This window comes from Heloderma suspectum, chromosome 5, assembly GCF_057233095.1.
Source record: "Heloderma suspectum isolate Gila_16-S chromosome 5, 16-S_ref, whole genome shotgun sequence".
Classification (NCBI taxonomy): domain Eukaryota; kingdom Metazoa; phylum Chordata; class Lepidosauria; order Squamata; family Helodermatidae; genus Heloderma; species Heloderma suspectum.
In genome coordinates, this window is record NC_139462.1 from 47,458,775 (window position 1) to 47,483,841 (window position 25,067).

General features: G+C 43.3%; 1 protein-coding gene across 8 annotated transcripts; it reads left to right on the top strand.

Moving 5' to 3' along the window:
• The first annotated feature begins 6,585 nt into the window (after positions 1 to 6,585).
• ADAD1 (adenosine deaminase domain containing 1) lies at positions 6,586 to 24,203 on the top strand. Of its 8 annotated transcripts, none has more exons than XM_084855964.1 (12): positions 6,586 to 6,908; positions 7,197 to 7,408; positions 9,539 to 9,727; positions 11,170 to 11,337; positions 12,491 to 12,574; positions 15,574 to 15,699; positions 15,830 to 15,953; positions 16,129 to 16,299; positions 20,721 to 20,947; positions 21,559 to 21,796; positions 22,100 to 22,232; positions 23,269 to 24,203. In XM_084855964.1, exons 2-12 carry the CDS (start codon positions 7,207 to 7,209, stop codon positions 23,380 to 23,382), a joined length of 1,776 nt encoding a protein of 591 aa, XP_084712090.1. In that variant the 5' UTR covers positions 6,586 to 6,908; positions 7,197 to 7,206; the 3' UTR covers positions 23,383 to 24,203. The 8 variants fall into 8 exon arrangements, with proteins under 8 accessions (XP_084712090.1, XP_084712093.1, XP_084712091.1 ...); XM_084855967.1 differs by having other exon boundaries at positions 7,327 to 7,408; positions 23,269 to 24,202; XM_084855965.1 differs by having other exon boundaries at positions 6,586 to 6,664; positions 23,269 to 24,202.
• Positions 24,204 to 25,067: the final 864 nt, after the last annotated feature.

The following is a 25,067-nucleotide window of genomic DNA, read 5'->3' on the forward strand; positions in this document are numbered from 1 at the left end:
CTTAGGATCAGTTGACAGCAATATATCCTATTGGTCAAGGCTGTATGAGATGACAATAATGTATTAAGGACCTCCTAAGAATACCCAGGCCCCCTCAGCTACTGCTACTTAGCCTCCAAGCTGTCAGATGGAACATGTGCCGCTAGTAGAGAATTGGTCTTGAGAGAGCAAATTCCCTTCAGGAAACCTCCAACAATTCTGTAAGAACAGGTTGACTATGTCTGGAAACCATGGGTGCTGTGACCAGTGGGGTGTCATGACCACTAAAATGGCCTCTCTCTTATAGAGAAGCTGTGGAAAAGGGGAAGATGTACAGTAGACTTGCCAGCCAGGGTGTCTGAGCATGGAAGTCTTGACATGAACTGTGGCACTTGGGCATTTTCTGGAGTGTTGAACAAGTCTGTTTCTAGTTGTCGAAAGCATCAGACAATTTGTCTGAATACCTCAGAGTGTAAGACTTATTCTGACTTACATGGATGTCCAGCTGAGCCAACCTGCCACTGAATTGGCTCTTTCTACTAGGTGTTCGGCTCTGATGGAGGAAAAATGTGCTTCTGTCCAGGTCATAATGGCACAGGCTACCAGTTGAAGCACTCTTGATCACATGTATTTTCTATGTTGATAAAGCTGTGTTTCCTGAGATATGCCATGGTGTACTGAACATCCTGAAATCCCATATATATGGGCACAGAACAGAATAGTATGTTGCCCAAGTATGGCTACTGGTACATCCTCTGCTGTCTCAGGTGAGCCATCAGTGGTGCTTGTCTTTTTTTTTTAAAGGATGTTAGATGGTTTGGGAGACAATACCTGTATGGAAATCTGGATTAAAAACATTTTTTTAATGTAAGCCTAAAAACTGATTTTTAACCAAAATGCAACTTTCAGAGGCAGAGGTGATTTTCCCCCACCCCATCCCCACATGTCGATTTGCTGTTCAAAACGGAAAATATCCCCACCCGTGCTGTTTTCCCCATGGGAGAAATCCAGCTATACTGGGAGACAATCTGTTCACCTTTACTTATTTAGTGACTTAGCTACTCTCCTGTAATAAACCTATTAATGGGTTTATTATATTCAGCTAGCATAACCATTTAATAAATCATTTATAGTAACAGTATGCAAGGTGCTATTTATAGATGTAGGAGGACTCTGAAGCTTTCGATTTATGATCTTGGAAGGTCAAAAATTCAGGTCGGAAGGTGTCCAATATGCTACTGGGGAAGAGCAGAGGGTATTTCCAAGTAGCGTCAGAAAGAGTGAAGCGGCTGGGCCAAACCCGAAAGGACACTCAGCTGTGGATGTGTCTGGTGGTGAAAAGAAAATCCGATGCTGTAAAGAACAATATTGTTTAGGAACCTGGAATGTCAGATCAATGAATCAAGGTAAGCTGGAGGTGGTCAAACATGAGATGGCAAGATTGAACATCGACATCTTGGGAATCAGCGAACTAAAATGGACAGGCATGGGCGAATTTAATTCAGGTGACCATCATATCTACTATTGTGGGCAAGAATCCCTTAGAAGAAATGGAGTAGCACTCATAGTCAATAAAAGGGTGGGAAAAGCAGTACCGGGGTACAATCTTAAAAATGATAGAATGATCTCAGTACCAATCCAAGGCAAACCATTCAACATCACAGTAATTCAAGTCTATGCCCCAAACACTGAGGCCGAAGAAGCTGAGGTTGATCGGTTCTATGAAGACCTACAACACCTTCTAGAACTAACACCAAAAAAAGATGTCCTCTTCATCATAGGGGATTGGAATGCTAAAGCAGGAAATCAAGAAATCACCGGGATAACAGGCAGGCATGGCCTTGGTGTACAAAATGAAGCAGGACAAAAGCTAATAGAGTTTTGCCAAGAGAACATGCTGATCATAGCAAACACTCTTTTCCAACAGCACAAGAGGCGACTCTACACATGGACATCACCAGATGGTCAATATCGAAATCAGATTGATTATGTCCTTTGCAGCCAAAGATGGAGAAGCTCCATACAGTCAGTAAAAACAAGACCTGGAGCTGACTGTGGCTCAGATCATGAGCTGCTTCTTGCAAAATTTCGGCTTAAATTGAAGAACGTCGGGAAAACCACTAAACCGTTCAGGTATGACCTAAATCATATCCCTGATGAATATACAGTGGAGGTGAGGAATAGATTTCAGGGATTAGACCTGATAGACAGAGTGCCTGAGGAACTATGGACGGAGGTCCGTAACATTGTTCAGGAGGCAGCAACGAAATCCATCCCAAAGAAAAAGAAATGCAAGAAAGCAAAGTGGCTGTCTGATGAGGCTTTACAAGTAGCTCACGAAAGAAGGGAAGCGAAAAGCAAGGGAGAAAGGGGAAGATATACCCAACTGAATGCAGAGTTCCAGAGAATAGCAAGGAGAGACAAGAAGGCCTTCTTAAATGAACAATGCAAAGAAATCGAGACAACAGAATGGGAAAGACTAGAGATCTCTTCAAGAAAATTGGAGATCTCAAGGGAACGTTTTGTGCAAAGACGGGCATGATAAAGGACAAAGAAGGCAGGGACCTAACAGAAGCAGATGAGATTAAGAAGAGGTGGCAAGAATACACAGAAGAACTATACAGGAAAGATCTGAATGTCCCTGATAGCCATGATAGTGCGGTCACTGAACTTGAGCCGGACATCCTAGAGAGTGAAGTCAAGTGGGCCTTAGGAAGCATTAGTAACAACAAAGCTAGCGGAGATGACAGTATTCCAGTCGAGCTATTTAAAATCCTAAAAGATGATGCTGTTAAAGTGCTGCATTCAATATGCCAACAAATCTGGAACACTCAACAGTGGCCACAAGACTGGAAAAGGTCAGTTTACATTCCAGTTCCAAAGAAGGGCAACGCCAAGGAGTGTTCAAACTACCGCACACTTGCGCTCATTTCACATGCCAGCAAGGTGATGCTCAAAATCCTACAAGCTAGGCTTCAGCAGTATGTGAACCGAGAACTACCGGAAGTACAAGCTGGGTTTCGAAGAGGCAGGGGAACTAGAGATCAAATCGCCAACATTCGCTGCATCATGGAGAAAGCAAGAGAATTCCAGAAAAACATCTATTTCTGCTTCATTGACTACGCTAAAGCCTTTGATTGTGTGGATCACAACAAACTGTGGCAAATTCTTAAAGAGATGGGAGTACCAGACCACCTTACCTGTCTCCTGAGAAACCTGTACGAGGGTCAAGAAGCAACAGTAAGAACCAGACATGGAACAACCGATTGGTTCAAAATTGGGAAAGGAGTACGACAAGGCTGCATATTGTCACCCTGCTTATTTAACTTATATGCAGAGTACATCATGAGAAACGCCGGGTTGGATGAATCAGAGGTCAGAATTAAGATTGCTGGGAGAATTATCAACAACCTCCGATATGCAGACGATACCACCCTAATGGCAGAAAGCGAAGAGGATCTCAAGAGCCTCTTGTTGAGGGTGAAAGAGGAGAGTGCAAAAGCTGGTTTGAAACTCCACATTAAAAAAACTAAGATCATGGCATCTGGCCCTATCACTTCCTGGCATATAGAAGGGGAAGAAATGGAAGCAGTGACAGATTTTACTTTCTTGGGCTCCAAGATCACCGCAGACGGTGACTGTAGCCATGAAATTAAAAGACGCTTGCTCCTTGGGAGGAAAGCTATGGCCAACCTAGACAGCATAGTAAGAAGCAGAGACATCACCTTGCCGACAAAGGTCCGTCTAATCAAAGCTATGGTTTTCCCAGTAGTAATGTATGGCTGTGAGAGCTGGACTATAAGGAAGGCTGAGCGCCGAAGAATTGATGCTTTCGAACTGTGGTGCTGGAGAAGACTCTTACGAGTGCCCTGGACTGCAAGGAGGTCAAATCAGTCCATCCTAAAGGAAATCAACCCTGAGTGCTCATTGGAAGGACAGATAATGAAGCTGAAGCTCCAATATTTTGGCCACCTAATGCGAAGAGAAAAGTCCCTGGAAAAGACCCTGATGCTGGGAAAGACTGAAGGCAAAAGGAGAAGGGGACGGCAGAGGATGAGATGGCTAGATAGCATCACGGATGCAATGAATATGAACTTGAGCACGCTCCGGGAGAGAGCGCAGGACAGGAAGGCCTGGCGTGCTATGGTCCATGGGGTCACGAAGAGTCGGACACGACTGAACAACAACAACAAAGGTCAAAAATAATGATAGGGAAAGGGAAAACGATGCTATCAGAGCTATATGGGTAGGACTGAAGGTAAAGAAATGCAAGCTGTAGAGACTTCTAGCACAATCCTCTGCATGTTTATGTAGAAATATGCCCTACTGTGTGAAGTGAGATGTGTATAGCGCCTATATCCTATAGGCTGTTCCATTACAGCCCACCGCTAAGCATGTTTATTCAGAAGTAACACTCGCTTAGCAAACTAGGACTTATTCCTTAGCAAGTATGTTTAGGATTGCAGTACTTTTCACAGAAAGGGGAAGTGACAGGCCTGACAAACGAGCAGGTTATAGCCCAGTTATGACCCCCTTAACTCAGTGGAAAGGCAGACAGTTTACACACAAAATGGCCCCAGGGTTAATCCCTAGCATCTCCAGGTAGGGCTGAGAAAGACTCCTGACTGAAGCCCTGGACAGCTGCTGGCAGTGCATACAAGCCCTCCCTGGACCCTAGCCCACCCCTGGCTACGGGCCCGCTTAGCTAGGTGGACCAACAGGAAAGCTTTTTATGGTCCTATGCTGGGTGTAAGGCAGCCGTCTTCCTGTCCGCTCCCTCAAATAACTGCAACTAAACTGAGCGGTGTCACGGGCCAAAATCCACAACTGCAGTTTTCCCCAGCAATACATCCTCGTAAGAAAAAGCGTCATCTGTGTTCTGTGCCTCTCATGCAGCTACTTATGGCATAAAAACTGCCAGCCCTCAAAGGACGGCCATCCTTCGCGTCGCCCTTGGAGAGCATTACTGTAAAAGTAGTGCCTTTGTCGAGCTGCTTCGCTTCGAACGAAAGGCCGCCCTGGGTTTTGAGGAGGGGGCGATCGTAAGCCTGGGCTATTTATTTCTTATGAAGAGCGCTGACCAGAACGGACGGAAACTGCTCCTCTCCCAATCCCTGGGAAAATTCTGGAGCAGATCATAAAGCAATCCATCTGGAAGCACCTTGACAACAATGCAGTGATTACTCGAAGCCAACATGGATTTGTCAAAAACAAGTCCTGCCAGACAAATCTGATCTCATTTTTTTGATCAAGTCACCTCCCTTGTAGACCGTGGGAATGCTGTAGACATCATATACCTCGACTTCAGCAAAGCTTTCGACAAAGTGCCCCATGATATCCTGATGAGCAAACTAGCTCGAAGTGGGCTAGATGAAACAACGATCCAGTGGATCCACAGTTGGCTACAGAATCGGACTCAAAGAGTGCTTATCAATGGGACCTTCTCAAGCTGGGGAGAGGTAACGAGTGGGGTACCGCAGGGCTCAGTCCTGGGCCCAGTGCTCTTCAATATTTTTATTAATGACTTGGAGGAGGAGGTGCAGGGAATGCTGATCAAATTTGCAGATGACACAAAATTGGGAGGGATAGCTAATACTTTGGAAGACAGAAACAAAATTCAAAGTGATCTGGATAGACTGGAGTGCTGGGCAGAAAACAACAGAATGGCATTTAATAGGGACAAATGCCAAGTTCTGCACCTAGGAAAAAGAAACCAAATGCACAGTTACAAGATGGGGGATACGTGGCTCAACCACACTACGAGCGAGAAGGATCTTGGAATTGTCGTCGATCACAAGCTGAATATGAGCCAACAATGTGATGTGGCTGCAAAAAAGGCAAATGCTATTTTGGGCTGCATTCATAGAAGCATCGCTTCCAAATCCCGGGAAGTACTAGTTCCCCTCTACTCAGCACTGGTTAGGCCTCATCTGGAGTACTGTGTCCAGTTCTGGGCACCACACTTTAAGAAGGATGCAGACAAGCTGGAGAGGGTTCAAAGGAGGGCAACAAAGATGATCAGGGGACTGGAAACAAAGCCCTATGAAGAGAGACTGAAAGAACTGGGCATGTTTAGCCTTGAGAAGAGAAGACTGAGGGGAGATATGATAGCGCTCTTCAAGTACTTGAAAGGTTGTCACAGAGAAGAAGGCCAGGATCTCTTCTTGATCATCCCAGAGTGCAGGACACGGAATAATGGGCTCAAGTTACAGGAAGCCAGATTCCGACTGAACATCAGGAAAAACTTCCTGAGTGTCAGAGCAATACGGCAATGGAACCAATTACCTGGGGAGGTGGTGGGCTCTCCCACACTGGAGGCCTTCAAGACGAGGCTGGACAGCCATTTGTCAGGGATGCTCTGACTTGGATTCCTGCATTGAGCAGGGGGTTGGACTCGATGGCCTTGTAGGCCCCTTCCAACCCTACTATTCTATGATTCTATTCTATGATTCCCAGCTCGCCGCTGCCTGGAGGAGCGCTTGTTAGTTACTCCGGGGGGCGGGGGCGGGGGCGGGGACACACCGCCCACCCGCGCTCCCTTGCGGCAACGGGCGCGCCTCAGGAACCGTTAGAGGGAGGGGGCGTGCGAATCACGTGACCAGTGGCGCTCTGCGAGAGGCACACCCTAGCGCGAGGACGAAGCCGGCGTTTCTCCCGCGTGGGATTCTGGAATCACGGAAAGAGCGTAAAATTCGGGCCGAAGCGGCTTGTGTTGCTTCTGTGCACGGCGTTGCTTCTTAAGGGGCGGCGGCGGCTCCGTTGGAATTCGTTGATTGGGCCGTGGGGAGACAGCCCTTCGTCTCCCCAGGCGGGGCGGCACCTTCTCTCAGTCGGTTTGGTGGGGTTGTATTGTTAGGTGCCCTGAAGGGAAGCTAAAGGCTCGGAGCTTTTGCTGGGCCCGATTGCGAAAGGTTTCGTACGCACCTCAGGTGAGAGAGGGTGTTAACTGGGTGCATGGATGAAGCCCTCATCCCTGGACTTCTTTGCCTTGAATCGCTCTGGCGAAGGCTTGCTCAAATGAGCGGCCTTTGGGGGAGCTGCTGGTCTTACGGTTGTTCCCTTCTCCTCCTCCTCTCTCCCCCACCTACCCCAAATTCTGTAAGGTGTGTCGTTATCAATGGGCTACTGTGTATGAGGCATTCGGGCCGCTTTGCTCGCTCTAGGCCTGAAGAGCCGCTGCTAATAAGTACCCTTGGTCGTGTCGACCCTGTTTTTAGGTGGGACAAAATGGCGAACGACTGGCCTCAGGCTTCTAGAGTACCCAGTTTTGCACAAATGTTAAAAAAGAACTTGCCCGCCCAGCCATCGCAGCCGTCTGTTCAGCCGCCAGCTCATTTGTTTTCACAGGCAGAGAATGCCAAACCAATGTTTTTACCTGCGGAAACGCCTGACGTTTCAAGCTTAGCATCTAAGGTGACGCACATAACAGGTATTGGTGTTTTGTTTTTTAATCGTATGTGTGTTTCTGTTGTCTTTATTTATCTATTGCAATTATATCCCGCCTTTTTTCCTCTTGCAAGGAACCCAAGGAGGCTTACGTTCTCCCCCTCCTTATTTTATCTTCACAACAGCAACCCTGTGAGGTAGGTTGAGCTGAGAGCCTGTGACAGGCCCGAAGTCACCCAGTGAGCTTCCATGGCTGGGTGGGGGCTAGAACTCGGACTTCCCAGCTCCCAGTCCAACACTAGGTGCTGCACCGTGCTGGGTCTCAAGTGAAAAATTTTCCCATTACGTTGCCATTGGCAATTCTGGAAGGCTTTGTTGCTATATGGAAGCATTTATTTTGAGGTGACTTGGTTGAATAATTCGTAATTGTGCTTCACACCCACTCCTACTGCTTTAGCATTTGCACTTTATTTGATGCTCTACACTTCTGCCATAGGGCTGTTTTCCACAGTACTACTTCAGATACTTGAGGTATACTTCGTAATTTTGTTGTATTTATTTTTTACACCTTGGGCCTAGCTGTTCAGGCATTTTTGGAGTAGGAACTAATATCTGGAGCTGACATCTTGCTTCCAGTAACAGGATGAGGGGGTGGGAGGAATCAAAAATTTAAATCAGATTTTCAATTTAAACTGATACTTTATTCTTTAAAAAAAGAATAAAATACTATTTTTCTTTAACAAAAAAATATAGTTACAATTAAATCTCATCATAATCGTGATAAACCTACACGTACAGTCTTATAAAAATGAAGTTATCTACCAGTGAAACATGGGCATTCATTTCAGTTTTTCATCTGGTGAAAATGGCTCTGTCCAGCCTAACTACCAGCTCTTGCTTCTTGAAAGTTCTGGGCTTTCAGTTTGTTTCTCTGCCTAAAGTCACATGTGCAACGGCACAGCTAGATAGGATTGTTGTTCTGTACAGTGGGAAGGCAAATAGATGTCTTATATGTGCCTAAAAATAAAAATGGTTGTCACGTGTCTAATCTTGTGGGAGATCATTCCACATGGTGCAGAGCAGGGCTAAATGCCCTGCTCTGAATAACTGCATAGGAACAGTTATTCAGGAGGAACATGTATTCCTATGAGATTTGGTTCACAGTTTTTTAATGGTTCTGTATCTTTTAATCTTTAACTATTTTAAAACTACAAAATCTGACAAGTTTACTATAAACCCATAAGTTGTTGACTGCATCTTATTGTGTTATTGCCTGTGATATAATGGAATTTGTGACTTGTGACATCACATACAATCTTAAAACTTAAAATCTTAAAATTGAAGTGCTACAATTAAGCAGCAGCCTGCCTGTCCATTAAGGTAAATCAGGAGAGGTTTCCTGAGTGTTTCACACAGCATCCATCAATATGGACTCCTATACAATATTGAATATTTCTTGGCTAACTACTTCATCTGATTTAATGTGATAACTGTAGAGTGCTCCCCCCCTGCCCTGGTAGTCTTATACATGATTTTTCTTAGCTACTCAGGTGGGAGGGGGATACTTATCATCTTCCACATCTTCATTCTTAAAAGTTGCAGGCTGTGTTACTTACTAGAAGTAGGTTAAATAGCCTTGTCTCTGTATCCTAAGCTAAGGTTCAAATATAAGCTATGACAGTTACTACCAAAAGCAAATCAATAACTGCTGTGTCAAATACTCATTGCCTTGAATGATTATTGCAGAAATGAATGATGTGAAGCAGAACCTTTTAGAAGTATATTTCAGCATATCCAAAGGATTTCAGCATCTCCAACACAGATCTTATAAGCAGGCAGTGATGGAAATCTGTTTCAGTTTCTTATCAGCTGTGTCCTTTATGATATTTGTTGCTAAAGTTGTACCAGTGTTTTTAAAACCTTTAAAAAGGAACAACTCCACAAATGTAGATTCTTCAAAAAGATCAAATTGAAGAATTTTAATAGTATAAAGGCAGGAAATGTTATTTTGTTACTTTGAGTTGACACTTCTGGAGTGTTTTGGGGGGGCATAAATAACAAAGAATGAGAGACTGATAGGAGCTGCTATGCTTCACTTAATCAAGCAAATGGTATGAGTCATGATAAGTTTTTTCTCCTAGTGTTCAAATTATTTTCAACTAACACATTTTAGGTCAAGTTCCTGACTACCAATATTCCAAATCGGCACCCATAGTTCCAATTACTTCACTTCCTCCAAAGAAAATTCCAAAGGAATTTATCACAAAATATAAACGAGGGGAGATAAACCCAGTGTCAGCTTTACATCAGTTTGCACAGATGCAGCGTGTGCAGCTTGAACTAAAGGAAACTGTAGCAACAGGTAAATGCTTCTGTTCTTAAAATAAAATGTTTGTAAGGAATTTGCACTGCGTTCTAGTATTGAGGCATTGTATGTACTGGCTGGGTTCACATGGAATGGTAAGCCAACAGTAAGGAACTCCACATGTTCGCTCCTGCTAAGCCACTTGCACTAGCAAGAGGAACCAAAATGGTTTGTTCAGCATATCTTCTAATCCTGGCTTGTTGCTCCCAAACAGATTAGGATTCCTAAAGTAAAATCTTAACATACTATTCTATGCGAATGCGGCAAATGTTTAAAGACTGCTGTAATGCCACACAGCTAGTATTACTTTTGTCCCTTGTTGCGCATGCTTATTTGATTAAAATTGAAATGCCTTGATTGAAATTTTAATCAAATAAGTCTGTGCAATGAGGGATGAAAGTAATTGATCGCTGTTCCAATATTTTGGAGCCTTTCCTGTGTTATCACCCATGTTTACATACCACATTAAATCAAAGTGTTGGAGAGATCTCCAGCCTTTGCTCAGTTGCAGCTTAACATCCCTGTTCTCTGACCCTAGAAATTCAGGAAAAAAGGCCTACAACTCCCAGCGTTATGAGAGATATAGGCCTTTTTTCTGCCCAAACCTGCATAGGATTGCAGCTTAAGTCATAAGGCGGAGATTTTTTTTTAATAACTGCTAACTCCACCTGAAACATTTTTATCTGGACGAAGTTCCTGTTCACTGGCTGGTCTCAAATAACTAACTAGGAGTGTATTCTGCATTGGAAATTAAATGAAACACTTACGCTTCTTGGAGTTCAAAAATCAGGATGGCATGATAGCTGTGTTCTGGGTGAGGAGAAAGGATTATGAAAGAGCTGTCGTATCTGGGCATCTATGGAATAATTGATTCTTCACAAGTTGGAGAATGGTAAAAGCTCTAAAACACTATTAGGGAGCAATCCTATGGCCACTAGACAGCGGCTAGATGTCCATAGGATATGCCGTTTTCCGGGAACTGACCTTGGAGCCTGCGTACCGAGGTTGGTTCCTGGAAAACCAACCTCCCCCAACTTCCGCACTGCCTCAGAGGCAGCATGGAGAATCCCCATCCCTCCGCGCTCGGAAGAGGAGCGCGGAGTGACTGAAAAGGGGCCTGGCTGGGGGCGTTCTGGGGCGGGGAGAGCAGAACTGCGTGTATGACACATCCTATGTGTTGTACAGCACCCTCCTCTCCCGCTCGGCCCCCCTGCGGCTAGAGAGCCGCAATTGGATGTCTAGCAGAAAAAGGGCAGGAGAGGCGCAGAAGGAACAATCCCCCCATGCTTCTCCTGCCTTGCTTTGGATAGGTGGTCGCCTCCGGGGCGGCTGCCTATCTAGATAGGATTGCGTCCTAAGTAACTGACAAGAACAGTAATAATCTCTTGTGTGTGTGCATTTATGTAAAAATATAATCTTTCACTCTTTGCATTTTGAAGGTAATCTTTTAGGAGTTTACTTTGCTTTTTGTGCTGTGGTTGATGGCATTCAGTATAAGACTGGCTTGGGACAAAACAAGAAGGAATCAAAATCAAATGCAGCAAAGCTTGCTCTTGATGAACTGTTGCAATTGGAGGAGGCAGAACCAAAAGCTCTAGAAAACCCTGGTAAAATTTTGTGCAGTGATTCATGTGTGAATTTTGTCTCTGTGCTGTCCGTTTCTTTGGAGAAAGTAATGTCTGTAAATCAGCCCATTAAATACTACATAGTTACTTTATGTTAGGGCCCTAGCAGTCTGAATGCTGGGGAGAAGGACAGGTAGGATTTTCTTGCCACTTTTCCCAATGGCTCTACTATATTTCTGAATCTTAGTAATTACTATGACTTTGGAGTATATTTGGACAGTGTTTTGAAACAGTATGGTCTAGCTGTGTTCCAAATCCCACAAAGTGTATAACAAGTGTGGGGTGCTTTGAGTACTCCAGGCACCCCTTGTGAACAATATGTGCTGAATGAAAAAGACATCAGTTTGTCTAGGGAAGCCTAGGGATGTACGAAACACCTACCTGGCTCTGCACCAGGCAGTCCGCGGTGGGGGGAGGCGCTCCGTCCCTCCCCCCGGAATCCTCGACGGGGGGGAGGAGCGCTCTGTCCCTCCCCCCAGAATCCTGCCCAGCTGGCTCCGCTCCGCAGCCGAGCCGCCGGCTGCCTCCGGCCACCCACAGCCGGACATCCAGCCGCTGGGCAGCCCTGCAGGGACACAAATGGCGGCTATCGTAGCCGCCGCCATTTGCGTCCCTGTATTGAGCCATGATAGGCTACGTAAATATTTACGTAGCCTATCACGGCAGGGGGAAAAACCCCAGCGTATGCAAATGGCGGTAGCTGCCGCCATTTGCGTACGCTGGGTTTTTTTTCCCCCCTGCCGTGATAGGCTACGTAAGTATTTACGTAGCCTATCCTGGCTATGAACAGGAGGAAACGAATGGCGGCCGCAGGACGGCCGCCATTCGCAAAGCAGCACGGACGGGAGCAGGTAAGTGCTCCATTTTGTGCATCTTTCGTGGGGTGGGGGCGGCAGGGACTTCGTCCTGCACGCCTTTCGTGGGTTGAGGGGGGCGGGGTCTTAGTTCCGTGACGAATTTCGGGGGGCCGAATGCACTGGCATTCGGCCTTACCGATATCCGTCGTGGAATTCTCTGACATCCCTAGGGAAGCCACAGATTTATTCCTGTGCTGTAATGCAAGAAGCAAAGATTTGCCTTAAGTAACACATTTGTGTTCATTCATAAGTTTCACAATTCAGTATTATGTTTGCAGGTCCTCCCAGAATCCATTCAGAAACCACAGTAGCCGAACCTCAAATTACAACTGACTCTAGCTACATCTCAAAAATTCCTTATGGTAGGAATGTCCCATCTTTCTTTCTCATATATGGATGTGCATTTTCAGGTCCTATTGACTTTATCTATAAAAAATGTGATATGTGCTGTCTAAGACAACATTGATAGTAAGATCAGTGAGAAGGTGTTGGCTGGTGCAAATTCGTGCTGGTGGGGTGGAAGGTAGAGCAGCTAATGGTAGGTGAAGCCAAGGGGTCACAGTAAGTGGGGCTAAGGCGATCTGCTCTGCAGCAGGAACCCATTGCACAGAGGTAAACTGAGGCAAATTAACTTAAAGATCATCAGGACAGATTAGAAAAGCATTAGGGAGAGACATCAACATAGCAAGCCACAAAAAGCAGTCCTTTTAGCTCACATTTCTATGCTGCAGTGTGGGTAACCATTGAACAGAAAGTGTAAACAGGCATGCAAGTGACGTTAAAGACTGTGAGTGTAATCCAAAGGTTTGGAGATGGTGTATTGACTAGGGATGTACGAAAGTCACTTTGAGTGTAATCCAAAGGTTTGGAGATGGTGTCTTGACTAGGGATGTACGAAAGCAGCTTGCTTCACGGTGGGGGGGGGAGGCACTTCGCTTCTCCCCCCGAAATTCAGGCCGGGGGGGGAGGCACCCTGCCTCACCCGGCCGAAATTCAGAAGCGCCCCGTCTCCCCGGCCGTGAACTTCAAAAGAAAAAGAAAAAAAAGCCCCGTGATAGGCTACGTAATGATTTACGCAGCCTATCACGGCTAGATCTGCAAAGTCAGCCGTGATAGGCTACGTAAATCGTCACGTAGCCTATCACGGGTGACTTTGGGGGGGGAAGCGCGTACGCAAATGGCGGCAGCCCATGGGCGCCGCCATTAGCGTTCCTTATTTTGACACGTCTAGTCTACGTAAAAATTTACGTAGACTACGGCGAAAATAAGGGCAACGCAGCAGATCTGACTTTGCAGATCTAGCCGTGATAAGCTACGTTAATCATTACGTATCCTATCACGGGGTTGTTGTTTTTTTTAATTCAGCTGTAATGGCGGCGGTGGCGGCCGGTCGAAAGACCGGCTCCTGCCCCCGGACGAAAGCCCGCCAAACCGCCGCCGGGACCCGCCGCTGGGAGGGACATTCGGAGGAGGTAAGTCCCATCCCGGGCGGGGGGCGGAGAATTTCACTGCCGATTTCGGGGGCCGAATGCGTTCGGGGGGCCGAATGCGTTCTCCCCGAAGTTTCGGGAAGAAATTCTGCCCCATCCCTAGTCTTGACCTACAGAACAATACCAAAGTACTTGCTTGAACCCACATTTCTCTGCTTGTCCAGCAAGCCATTGTACAGAAAAGGGAAACAGGCAATTGACTTTAATGTTACAAATACAAAGCAGTGGGGGAGATCCATACAGCAATACGAAAGAACTAGCTTGGACCCACATTTTCACCATTGCATAGAAAAGTAAACTGAGGAGAATAAAACTGGCTGCTGGTGGTGGAGGGGAAAACTGGGGAAAGACAGATTCACTCTCTCATCTAGGCAGGCATTCATTAACGCGTGCGCACTGGATTACTTCTGCTAGCACCCATCGACCCGCTTTAGCAGGCACACAGCAGCAGTGCTGGAGGTATTCTGCCCTCCCCCCCCCCTTTTTTTTTTAACCTGTCAGCCATCTGAAATGCAAAGCTCTGGCCTCTAGCCACCATTTTTATTCCCTGTGAATGCTTGGGTGTCTGGAGGGAGTGTGTGTGTTGGCTTTTCAGTGCACCCCAGCCAGCTAACAGGTTAAGAAAGATGCTTCCAGGCAGAGCTATTTGCATTATGACACACTTTAAAAAAAGGAAAATTATTTTAAAAAAGGAAAATACAACAGAGGAGGACTGGAGAAAGATGAATGAGGATTGGAAGAAGGATGGCAGTCGGTGCACTGTGCTTCTGATAAAAAATAATTTGTGGGGGATGGGATCTCTTAAGGATGGGAAGCGGGTGGAGGCTATTCTTGCACATAACGAAGGGCTGCCGTTGCAACAAAATAAATGAAATTTAACAAGTGAGTGTTCCCCACCTCTCCACCCACCAGCTTTAAGTCCTGATGCCCAAAATACTAGATTACCCAACATGAATTCATCTGTGGAATCTTTGTAGCCAGTGGTTGTATTTGGGATTAATGCTTCTCAAAAAGTAAAAATATTCATTACATCTCCTGGTATAACATAAGGATGTTTCTGTTTGGCTCTGTGTGCATGTCCAGCCAGGCATTCCTGATTTGTGAAATGTTGTTGACAGGAAGGCAGCTTGAAATGCAAGTAGGACCCAAGTTTTGACTTCACCTGAGGAGAGGGCTATCAATATTCCAGGTGCAGAATATGGGTTGGGATATCCAGGATAGGAATGCCTCTCTAGAGCACCCAGTGTGTTTATTCCATATGTAAAAATGCAGGGTTTCATCTTTATGGCTTAAATGTTGAAGAAATTGTATTCTACTTTTCTGCTGGGGAGTGGCTGAGTCAGCTTACACTCTAAGACAGTATGTGTTTATTAGAACTGACAATCATGTATCTACTATCTATAGATCAAAGTCCTCTTCGCGGTGCATACAGCCAACTACCACACAAGGGATGGTTTCATGCAGTTAGCTTTCTTACATAGGTTAGCAGTTGATTTCATTCAAGGGAGTATGGTACATGTTGAGTTTGCCTCTTTCCCCTAACTGTACATCTTTTAACTTTGTTATATTCTGTACGTAACAACGAGTGAATTTTCATTATCATTTAAACTAACTGTTAAACATGGGTGATCTATAAGGAGAGGAAGACAAGGTTATGATTTCGAAGTACAGGCTTGCTTATTTACTCTTTGCATGCTGATGCCTGGAGTAGTCCTCCCTGCAGATTCTAAGAGAAGGATTCTTGCTCCAAGTTGCTCTCCTTATACACCAAGCAGAATAAATGTTCATTCATAATCTCTTGTATGATCTCTTCGGTGCTTTTAAATATCTGGTTTTGATTTTTCTTTAATTTGTTTTTAATACTGTACTAGAAGGGCGGCATCTTGCATATGGAAAAATTTCTCAAGTTGTCAAGGAAACATTCAACAGTTTGGCAGCTAAACATCTAGAGTACCAGAGCTGTAGCAGTACATTGGCTGCTTTCGTAATTGAAAGAGGTAGGCATGTTCAACCAAAATAATGGCTGTGAGTGGATTCTATAAAAATAGGGTACTGAATAGTAATGAAAGTTAAATCCTGGTAAATTCTGAAATGGAAAATTACACTTACTTATTTTCTCTCTCTCAGCTAGACAGCATGAGGTAGTAGCTATTGGAACAGGTGAATTCAACTATAGTCAGTGTGGCCATCCTGATGGGAGAGTATTGCATGACAGTCATGCTGTTGTAACAGCAAGGCGCTCTCTTCTTAGGTAAGAAGTGTACAGTGCTGCTGCTTTTTCTTAAAATTGTTTGGTCCTACTAAGATCCTTGGGAATACATAGTTCCACTCCAGGAGTTGCATGCATATAAATCCAATGTTTTTGTTTGAATGTAAAGTTTAAAGGGTTCATGTCTAATTTCTCAAATCTTAATGCTTCTTTAAAGGTATTTTTATAGACAGCTTTTACTCTACTACAGTAAAAACCCTACAATGATGGATAAATCTATATTTTGCATTGAACCAACATCAAACCTGCTTGCGTTAAAACCAAATGTAAATATATTCCTCTACATGAATCAGTTGCCAAAAGGATCTGCTCAGATAAAGTCCAAACTGTAAGTTCTTTAGTATTCCAACTTTGAAGCATCATACAAATAACGTTTCCCTTTTAAGAATGATTTACAGTATATACAGGTTAATGTTCTTGCCGTAAAATAAAATATTGATTGATTAGACTACTGTAATCCATTTAGTTTAAAGTATAAGTTGTTTTGGAGGTGTTGGTTTTGTATATTCCACCCATGGTGGCTTATATGATGACTGGAAGGCCAACTCTTGGAAAAGAAAAGGGAGAGTAACATCTAGAAATATGATACAAATTAACTGCTAGAATCTTAGCCCAATTACATAGATAGTCAAAATACTTTTTTCACTGCTTCCTCCAACCTTTGTCTGTATCGCAGTTTTGGCTTAATATACATTAACAGCTCTATTCATTACTGAAGGGACAGATCTTTTTCAGTGAGGTTGTTCAGAAACTAGTTTATCCTAGCCTAATGTGACCATCAAGACTCTGCAGTGTGCAAATGTGTAAGCCGTTGGTCAGTTGTCCCCAAACACTTCGCTCTTGCTTTTATGTAGCACCAGCTGAAACTAGTGCTTCTTACTTTAACTTTAGAAGGCAGTTGTGAACCCTTACTCTCCCAGGAGTATAGAGGCCATATCTGAGTTAGCATTTCCTCCTGCTTGGAATACAGGAAAATTCCCTGTATTCCCAAACTGTCTGGCTTTTTTGGCTGGATTCAGGGTTTTGGGAGAGGTCCATAAGAGCCCCTCATCTCTGTTCATTTAGGATCTCTCCCCCCTCCCCGAGTTTAGCTTCCTTTGCCCTATCTAGGGATCAGAAAGATGGAGTTAAGGAAAAGATGCTGGACTACTCAACCTGACTCTGATCTTTTTTCTTTCTGAGCCTCACTTTGCTTCATTAATCAAAGCTACCTACACCCTCTTGCTCTCAGAAGGGGAGCAGAGCCCTTGTTTCACTGTCCTAAGAACATTAGATCTCTTTTCTCAAAGACTGGCTAAGGAGCTGTGGTTGCTTTCCTATTTTTGGTCACCACAGTTTGTTCCAATCTATTCAATGGGCCCTACACCAAAGTTAGCTAATCACCGTTCTTTTGCAGATAAGCTCATGGAATGCATTAATATCTTACAGCTGAGATATAATGCAATGGTGCCTTGATGTCATCGTTCTCATGCCAGCTAATGGAGAAGCATTCCTCAAGGACTCCTGTGATAAGCAGAAAATGATAGATTTCAAGAAGTTTAGCGCATCAGTTACCCGTTCTTTGTTTGCCAGGGCACTTTGTCTTTAATTTTGTAACAGAATTTTTTACCCGTAAAAGGCAATCAAGGGTTTAGATTTCCTTTACTGATAGTTTTGTACCAGAACTTCTGGCTAACAAGTTGGCTTGTAGATCCATGTTTAGTCAGTTCTCACTTTGTGGATGCAAAGCAGTCTGGGGCTTCCCTTGAAGCAGTATTGGTCAAGACTAGGGATAAGAAGGAAGTCCTTCCTGTGGCTAAGGAAACAATGCAAATCTGTACAGCAGCAGTCCTTGGGGCTCTAAGCCCAGGGAACTTAGATACTTCACTTCCTGGCAGAGCTATTCCAAACATGCTGAAAAGGGAAATACACTGCCCACTTCTTCAGGCCACAGATACTCCCAAAGGAAGAGCAAGGAAACTGTGCTCTATCTGGTGTTGTTCTTCCCACTAATACTGCAGTTGACAGGAGTGTAGCCTCACCACTTTTCTACCCAGTTAGAGAGAACCCCCATTTGATGCCTGGGTGTTAGACATGGGAATGGGTGTGCCCAGGGGTTTCTCAATTACTCCATGGGATTGCTTAATAAAATCTGCAATGTCTGGGAATATAGTCAAGAATCAGTTTGCTGAAAGCTATATAGCACTTTATCAGAACAGCCTGATTTTCCCCTTTCCCAGTAGTACTCCTACTTTTTCTTTGTACAGTTCTGAAAAAACCATCTGAGGGCTGTCTTAGATGTAAAGAAGGCTTAACAAGGTCCTGAGTGGACTTCAGTCCATCATAGCATAACTGCAGTAGGGCCCATCAGGCTGTGTCACAGTAAGTTCATGCCATTTTCATTCAGTCAGAATCACTGTCAGTATTAGTCTCTTTTGAGTTGACACCGGCTCCATGAATTCTCATAATTCCTTGTAGCTTGGGTTTATTTCCTTGGGATCTAGGGTGTTGTAGCATATTCTTATGTGGTCAGTATTCTGATATGGTTCTCATCCAGGCAAAGGAGGACATGCAGTAATCCTGAGGTGCCTGCAGAAATATAGTTTTATCAGTATAGAGTGTCCTTCAATTAGTATGAAGGCTCAGCACTAGCCCTTCAAAGAGAACGACTTGGCCTTGAGTAGAGAACTGGTCCACAGATCTCCTATGTGAAACTTGAACTGGATGCACTGGGCATTGCTTTGAGCCTTTAGTCATGGTTACCCTGGAGGAGCTTACTCTTAAAACAGTTTCTTTTGTGGCCATCACTTCTGCTCAGGAACAATCAGTTTAGCATACTATCTACTCATAAGGACTTATGAAATAAGCAAGGACAACATACATGGTGCTTCATACAAAAGAAGCCCACTTTTATGCCCAAGGTCCATCCTTGTTCATAGCTCTCAGAAAATGATGTTGCTTCATTTTTGCTTTGCGGTTCCTACTCAGACTTCAAATGTTTGCCCTCTTCCTACTGGTTACAGTACTTGGCCAGAATGATGGCTTGAGAAGTTGTGGCTTGCTAAAATCTGTAGCTCAAGTATTGGAGTTAAATTCCAAAATATATCATACCTTCGGTAAGAGACAAGCACTTGGATTCCATCAAGGATATTTTCATTGAGACAAGGAACAAGAACCACAGCGCTAAGAAAAGAGGAATGCAAAAGCTAACCATTGCCCCTGTGACCCAAGAGCTTTCACTACACAAGAATTCCAGGAGGTCCAGATCCGTTTGTTCAGGGCAGCTTAATCCACAACAAGTCACCAATTAGCTCTCTCATTTCCAGGGAAACTGGGAGCGATTGCACCACTAAGAACAGAACCAATTAGCATCTAAATGCTGCATTTTGAAGGTAACTGCAACTGGGTTTTTTTTTTCTCTTGCTGGCTGTCAACAGGATTTATAGAACTATTTGGAAAGCCTTCTGCAGATGGTGCATTCATTTTGCATTATGTTTGCATCACCCTCTTTCTATAGAAGCCTTTTTTATCCCTTAATTCCCCAGTGGATAGTTTCTTGTCAAAGTGCTTGCCTTCAGTTCTTAAGACCCTTCTTTTAAAGTACTCCTTTAACCCATTTAAGTATTAAGGAAACTACTTGGAAGGTACATCTTTGGTTGACTTCATATCTGCATAGATGGTTGAGGGAAGAGGTAAATTTTCAGTTGGAAGAAGCAGTGTACCTTTCAGACACATTGCGGTCCCCCAGAAGGACCGTTTTCATAACTAAAAATACCCAATTCCATGGTCTTGGACTAATTCTTCCCAATTTTTGCTCCAAGCCTCACACCTGAAAGAAAACACCTTCAAACACCCTATGGGTGTCATCAAGAGGACAGGGGTTCAGAGAAGTAGTAACACTATTTTGTTGCAAGATTCACTATTAATAGGTGCATTGGGGGATACATAGGTCTAGCTTAGTAGTGATTCTCCAGTTCCAGTAGGTATCTACACATTCGCTCAGGAGGCAGCTACCTCCTCAGCACTTAATAGTAATGCATGCCTCAATTGAGGAACCTTTTGTGGGGCACTGCAAGATAGGCTTCTTTTGGCTCCATCTTCCCTATTCAGGACCTACAGCAGGTGCTGTAATTTCCTATTGCGGAGACCTGAGCACTCAGTAATGACCCGGAAACGTGGAGTGGCTGTAGTATATCCCTTTCCTGTCTGCTCCTCTACACCTGAACAGGGAAGGGAAATTAATTTTTTTGACAAGTTCCTTTCTTCTGCTGGTTACAAGAGTGGGCAGACCTATCTGGACATTGACTGGAAACAGCATAGCAGATAGGGGATGAGGCTCGTATTTGCTTGGTGCCCCCAGTATCTTAACGTCATGGACTTCCTGAGGCTTCCCTTGACCTTGTTTTCAAAGTTGAGTCTGTTATTGGCAGGCAGTTCTTCCTTGTTTATTTTCAAGAACCAAGAGGTAACTTCTCTCTGGTCAGGGACATTTAGTCTAGTTGATCCAGCCTTCTCAGTCAGGAGTTAACCTTTTCCTGCCTGTTTTTTCCTAGCTAAACAGAAGAGAATTCATGGTAAGTACAACATCCCTTTCTGGCCTTATTGGGTTGGAACTTGCCACTATAAAAGTAAACATTTGGCTGGATCAGCTAGCAAGGCATCCTCTTACAAAGCCTCACTTTTATTTCACTATGTATAAGTCTGTTTCACTACGACTATGCATCTGTTTTGGACAACCACTAAATCTTAATGATATATATTCTATTGTAGACGCCTCAATCCAAATTCTGTATCTGCATTTGAAGCTGATGAAGAACTGTGTCTTCATGTTGCTGTTGAAGGCAAGACTTATCTCACAATCTATTGTCCTGCTGAAATTGCTAGAGTAACCAGCATGTCTGCCAGCGATAAACTGACAAGATGGGAAGTCTTGGGTGTTCAGGGAGCCTTGCTGAGTCACTTCATTCAGCCAGTTTATGTTAGCAGCATCATTCTTGGTAAGTGAGTGACTTCTGATCCAACTGTTCAGTACCGTTAAGATGCATCATGAGGCCATTTATTTTAGGATGAGTATGTTGCATTGTTAAGTTGCCCAGAACTACTTATTCTTGAAAGCTGCCCTGACATGAAATTTAAGTTTACTTTGGTAAACTTCTACCTGGTTTTCTAAACAAGGTATTTAAGGAGCTTACAAAATGAAATACTAAAATGTATAAAATTATTGTATTAAAACATAACTTAAACTTAAGTTTCAACCTGTAGTCTCACCTGGTGAACATGATGGCAGATCTATATCTATGGGGTAGATAAGTAGAGGAGTGCAGTTGACCTGTGCGTATCCAACAATATCCCCATGTATAGACGCAAGTCAAGATTGGAATATAATAAAAGTTGGCTCTTTTCCTGGTATCTGACTTTCTAGATAATTACATTTTATTGTACTACATAAGTATGCATGTTTTGTTTTAAGTTCTGATAACTGGACTGGGAATGGAGTTTAGAGTGAAAATTGTAATGGTTCATCTCAGTAGAACAAAGGATCAAAGTCTTGGAAGCATTTCTTGATCATCTTTTTAATATTTGTGGTGTGGCTTTTAATGTTTTTTAGGGGATGGGAACTGCCAGGACACACGAGGATTAGAAATAGCTATTAAACAACGTGTAGATGATGCACTCACTTCAAAACTGCCCATGTTCTACCTGGTGAACAGACCTCGCATTAGCTTGGTAACCGCTGCTTACCCTGTACAAATAGACTTGGAACACAGATCTCTTAGTGTGAATTGGTCCCAAGGAGACTTATCGTTGGAGGTGGTAGATGGGCTAACTGGGAAGACCACAGAAAGGTAAATGTTGATAACAAAGTACATTACAATTAAAGAAGCTCCTGAGTTTAACTTAGTTCAAGATGAATAAGGAGGAGTATATTCTCATGTTCCTGATAAGTAGTAGTAATCTTAGATATGCATTATTAAAGTCTGTCATCTTTCAAAATTACTGTGAAATAGAGGCTTTTCTCCCCCGTTTCCATACAGTGTTAAATCTTTTTTAAAAACTAGTATCTATAACTTCTAAAAGTTCAGGTAAATAAGCTGTAGTAACTGTTCCTGGAGCGTGTTCCTCATTGTCATTATTCTATCCATGACTAGTTCACCCTTTAAAAGTGGCATTTCAATGGCAAGTCGACTTTGCAAGGCTGCGATGTTAAGTCGTTTTAACTTAGTGGTTAAAGAATCAAAGAGAGATGATTTATTTAAAGCAGGAACATACCATGAAGCAAAGGTAGGACTTACCGAAAGGCAACTTATTATAAGTGGGGGTGTCATGAATTCTAGTAATTTCCAGGTTAAACTGGAATGTAATGTGCTATGTCTTTGCAGTTTCCAAACAATCTTCAGTTAGTGGAGAATGCAGCTACCAGAGTACTAACTAGAACAGAACACCTTAATCATATTACAACTGTGCTGGCTATGCCAGCTGCACTGCCTAACAGTCTGTTTCTGAGCCCAGTTCAGAGTGCTGACTTTGACTTGCAGGTTCCCCCACTTTGTGAGGTGAGAGAAGACCTTCTCAGTGTTAGCACCCCAGTTGTGCAACACTCGCCAGAGAGGTTTGCCTGGCACCTACTTTATTGTCTGTTGGGTGCCAGGCAAAGAGTTTATTTTTATAAACTTTTAAGATGCAATTTCAACCCTGTTGTCTTTTACGCTTTCATTGTTTTCTGGGTTTATTCTCGTATTTATTTAATATTTTATTATTACTACTACTACATTCATATCCCACCTTTTTCCTCTTGCGAGGAACATAAGGCAGCTTACATAGTCCTCCACCTCTCCATTTTGTCTTCACAACAACACAACAGCCCTGTGAGGCAGATTAGGCTGAGAGTCAGTGACTGGCCCAATGTCACCCAGTGAGCTTCATGGCTGAGTAGGGAGTAGAACCCAGGCCTCCTGAGTCCCAGTCCAGCGCTAACTGCTACACCACACTGGTATTGTATAATGTCCTGCCTCAAGAATAGAATTACCACTCCCCTTCATTGTCAAGAAGTTTAGCCCACTTTCATGGGCCAAAGCCTTTGCAATCATAGTTTAGTTGTTAATTTGTATAAACGACCTTGAGAATATAACTGAAGGGAAGTATAAAAATTCTTAAGTCTGGCAATAACATGTGTAGATTTTCTAAATAAATTGTAGTGAGACCAGCCCCACCCTTGCTAATCTTTTAAGAAATATAGTACGTTACTTGAAACTGCTCCTTTACAGGATTTCTTTACTAATCCCGCAGCATTAAATTATTAACTCTTCTTAAAATTTAGATCATGGCTGAGACCTACCAAGGAGCAAAACATTTGCTGAAAACCTACTTGGAGCAGCATGGTTATGGGTCTTGGATTGTGAAGTCTCCACGTATTGAACATTTCAGTATGTAAAGGTTAATATATCATCTCTTGTGACCTATTGAAGTAGGTTCTTTCTCCAAGTAGACGTTTTCATTGGTTAGTTTTAGATAAGTGCTGTTCAGAACTGTCAACTGACAGCTGAAAGAATTGTGCTTATGCATAAGCCAAATAAATAAATAAGCTAACTTGTTAAAATATGTAGGTGATTCTTATTCCTAAAACTTTTGCCAGTGTAAAGATGCCTGATGCTAAAAAGTAGTTTTGTATTTGCGGTAATGCATCTTTAAATAATTTCTCAGATACTTTGGCTATGATGTTTTATAATAAGTAAACTTGAGCAGTGAAAAAGAGAGACGTCTGACAACTTTGCTGCAATCAGTATCATATTATCTAATGGCAATGCAAGCTACAATGTTTTCTGAAAGGTCCTGTTCTGGATTTAACAGTTGATGTGGGATAATTAACTGTTCTCCTCGTTAATGATCCTAAACTTTGTGGGCTATATGTGCTTTTTCAGTTGTGGGCGCTTGAATTTTAAGTTTGCGGGAAACTGCTCAAATTACACTTTTCTGACAGGAGACAATTCCCAGAAACTTGTTTTGAACAAAGTACGTACGTGATTGTCAATTATGGAAACCGTTTTGCAACTTTGAAAATATTTTCAATCTCATGTTTTGCTTGCATATGGAAATAGTAATCAGATGTCTTAAATATTTTATTTGTGATTTGACCTTTTGTAAATCGCTTGCTTACTTAAGGATTTAGATGAAAATGTGTACTGAATGCTTTGTAATTGCATCCTTAATTCATTTTTATTAGTAAAAGAACAGCCTGATTTGTCCAATTCTGTAAAGGTTGTGTGTGATACTATATCCAAGGAGCTTGATGTCCCAAGTTCACAAAGGTTGTACTCCTTCCAGGCATCCAAATAGTGCCAAGGTGGAAAATGTAGTGGTCTAATAGCATTCAATATCTGTTTGAGTTCCATGGGTCTACCCTCCTAGCCCTCTTGACTGGTTTGGCACATGACACTCTCATGGTTTATTTAACCCTTGGGTTGTTGAATTCTGGGTTGTGACATTTGAAACCCCAGCTGCACTAATGAGCTACAGTTTAGTTAACAACTAAAAACTCAGAGAACCCATGGTTTGTTCTTGGGTTGTGAACTCTGCGTTCTTAAAACTATGAGTTGTTGCATGTGAATCCAGAACTATGGGTTGTTTTGCCAGGCTACAGTGTCGGCAGGCAACACTAGCCACCCTACATGCCAGCACTGCAGTACTGCACAGGCATTTGGGATACAGGGAGAGTGAGCTGGTGAAGGAAGAAGGAAACAACCCAGGTATTAAGAAAACAAACCCCAGTTTGTGTAATCATCTACCAGACAAAGCCTGGGTAGGGCAACAAATCATTGGTTAACTATGGATTAAATAAACCATGGGTTAGCATTACAGGCAATCTAGGTTAGTGGGTCCAGTCTTGGAGGTAAAATAAAGCTATCATGAATACTAGCAATTGATAGCCTTATCCTCCCATAATTTTGTTCTAATCTCTTTTCAACTCTGTTTTAAGTTCATCATCACACCTTGTGGTAGCAAATTTCATATGGTCCAACTATGCACTGTGTGAAGAAGTACTTGTCTTGACTCTTTCATCATTCTGCTTCATTGGATGACCTTGGATTCTGATATTGTGAAAGGGAGGTAAAGGAGCGG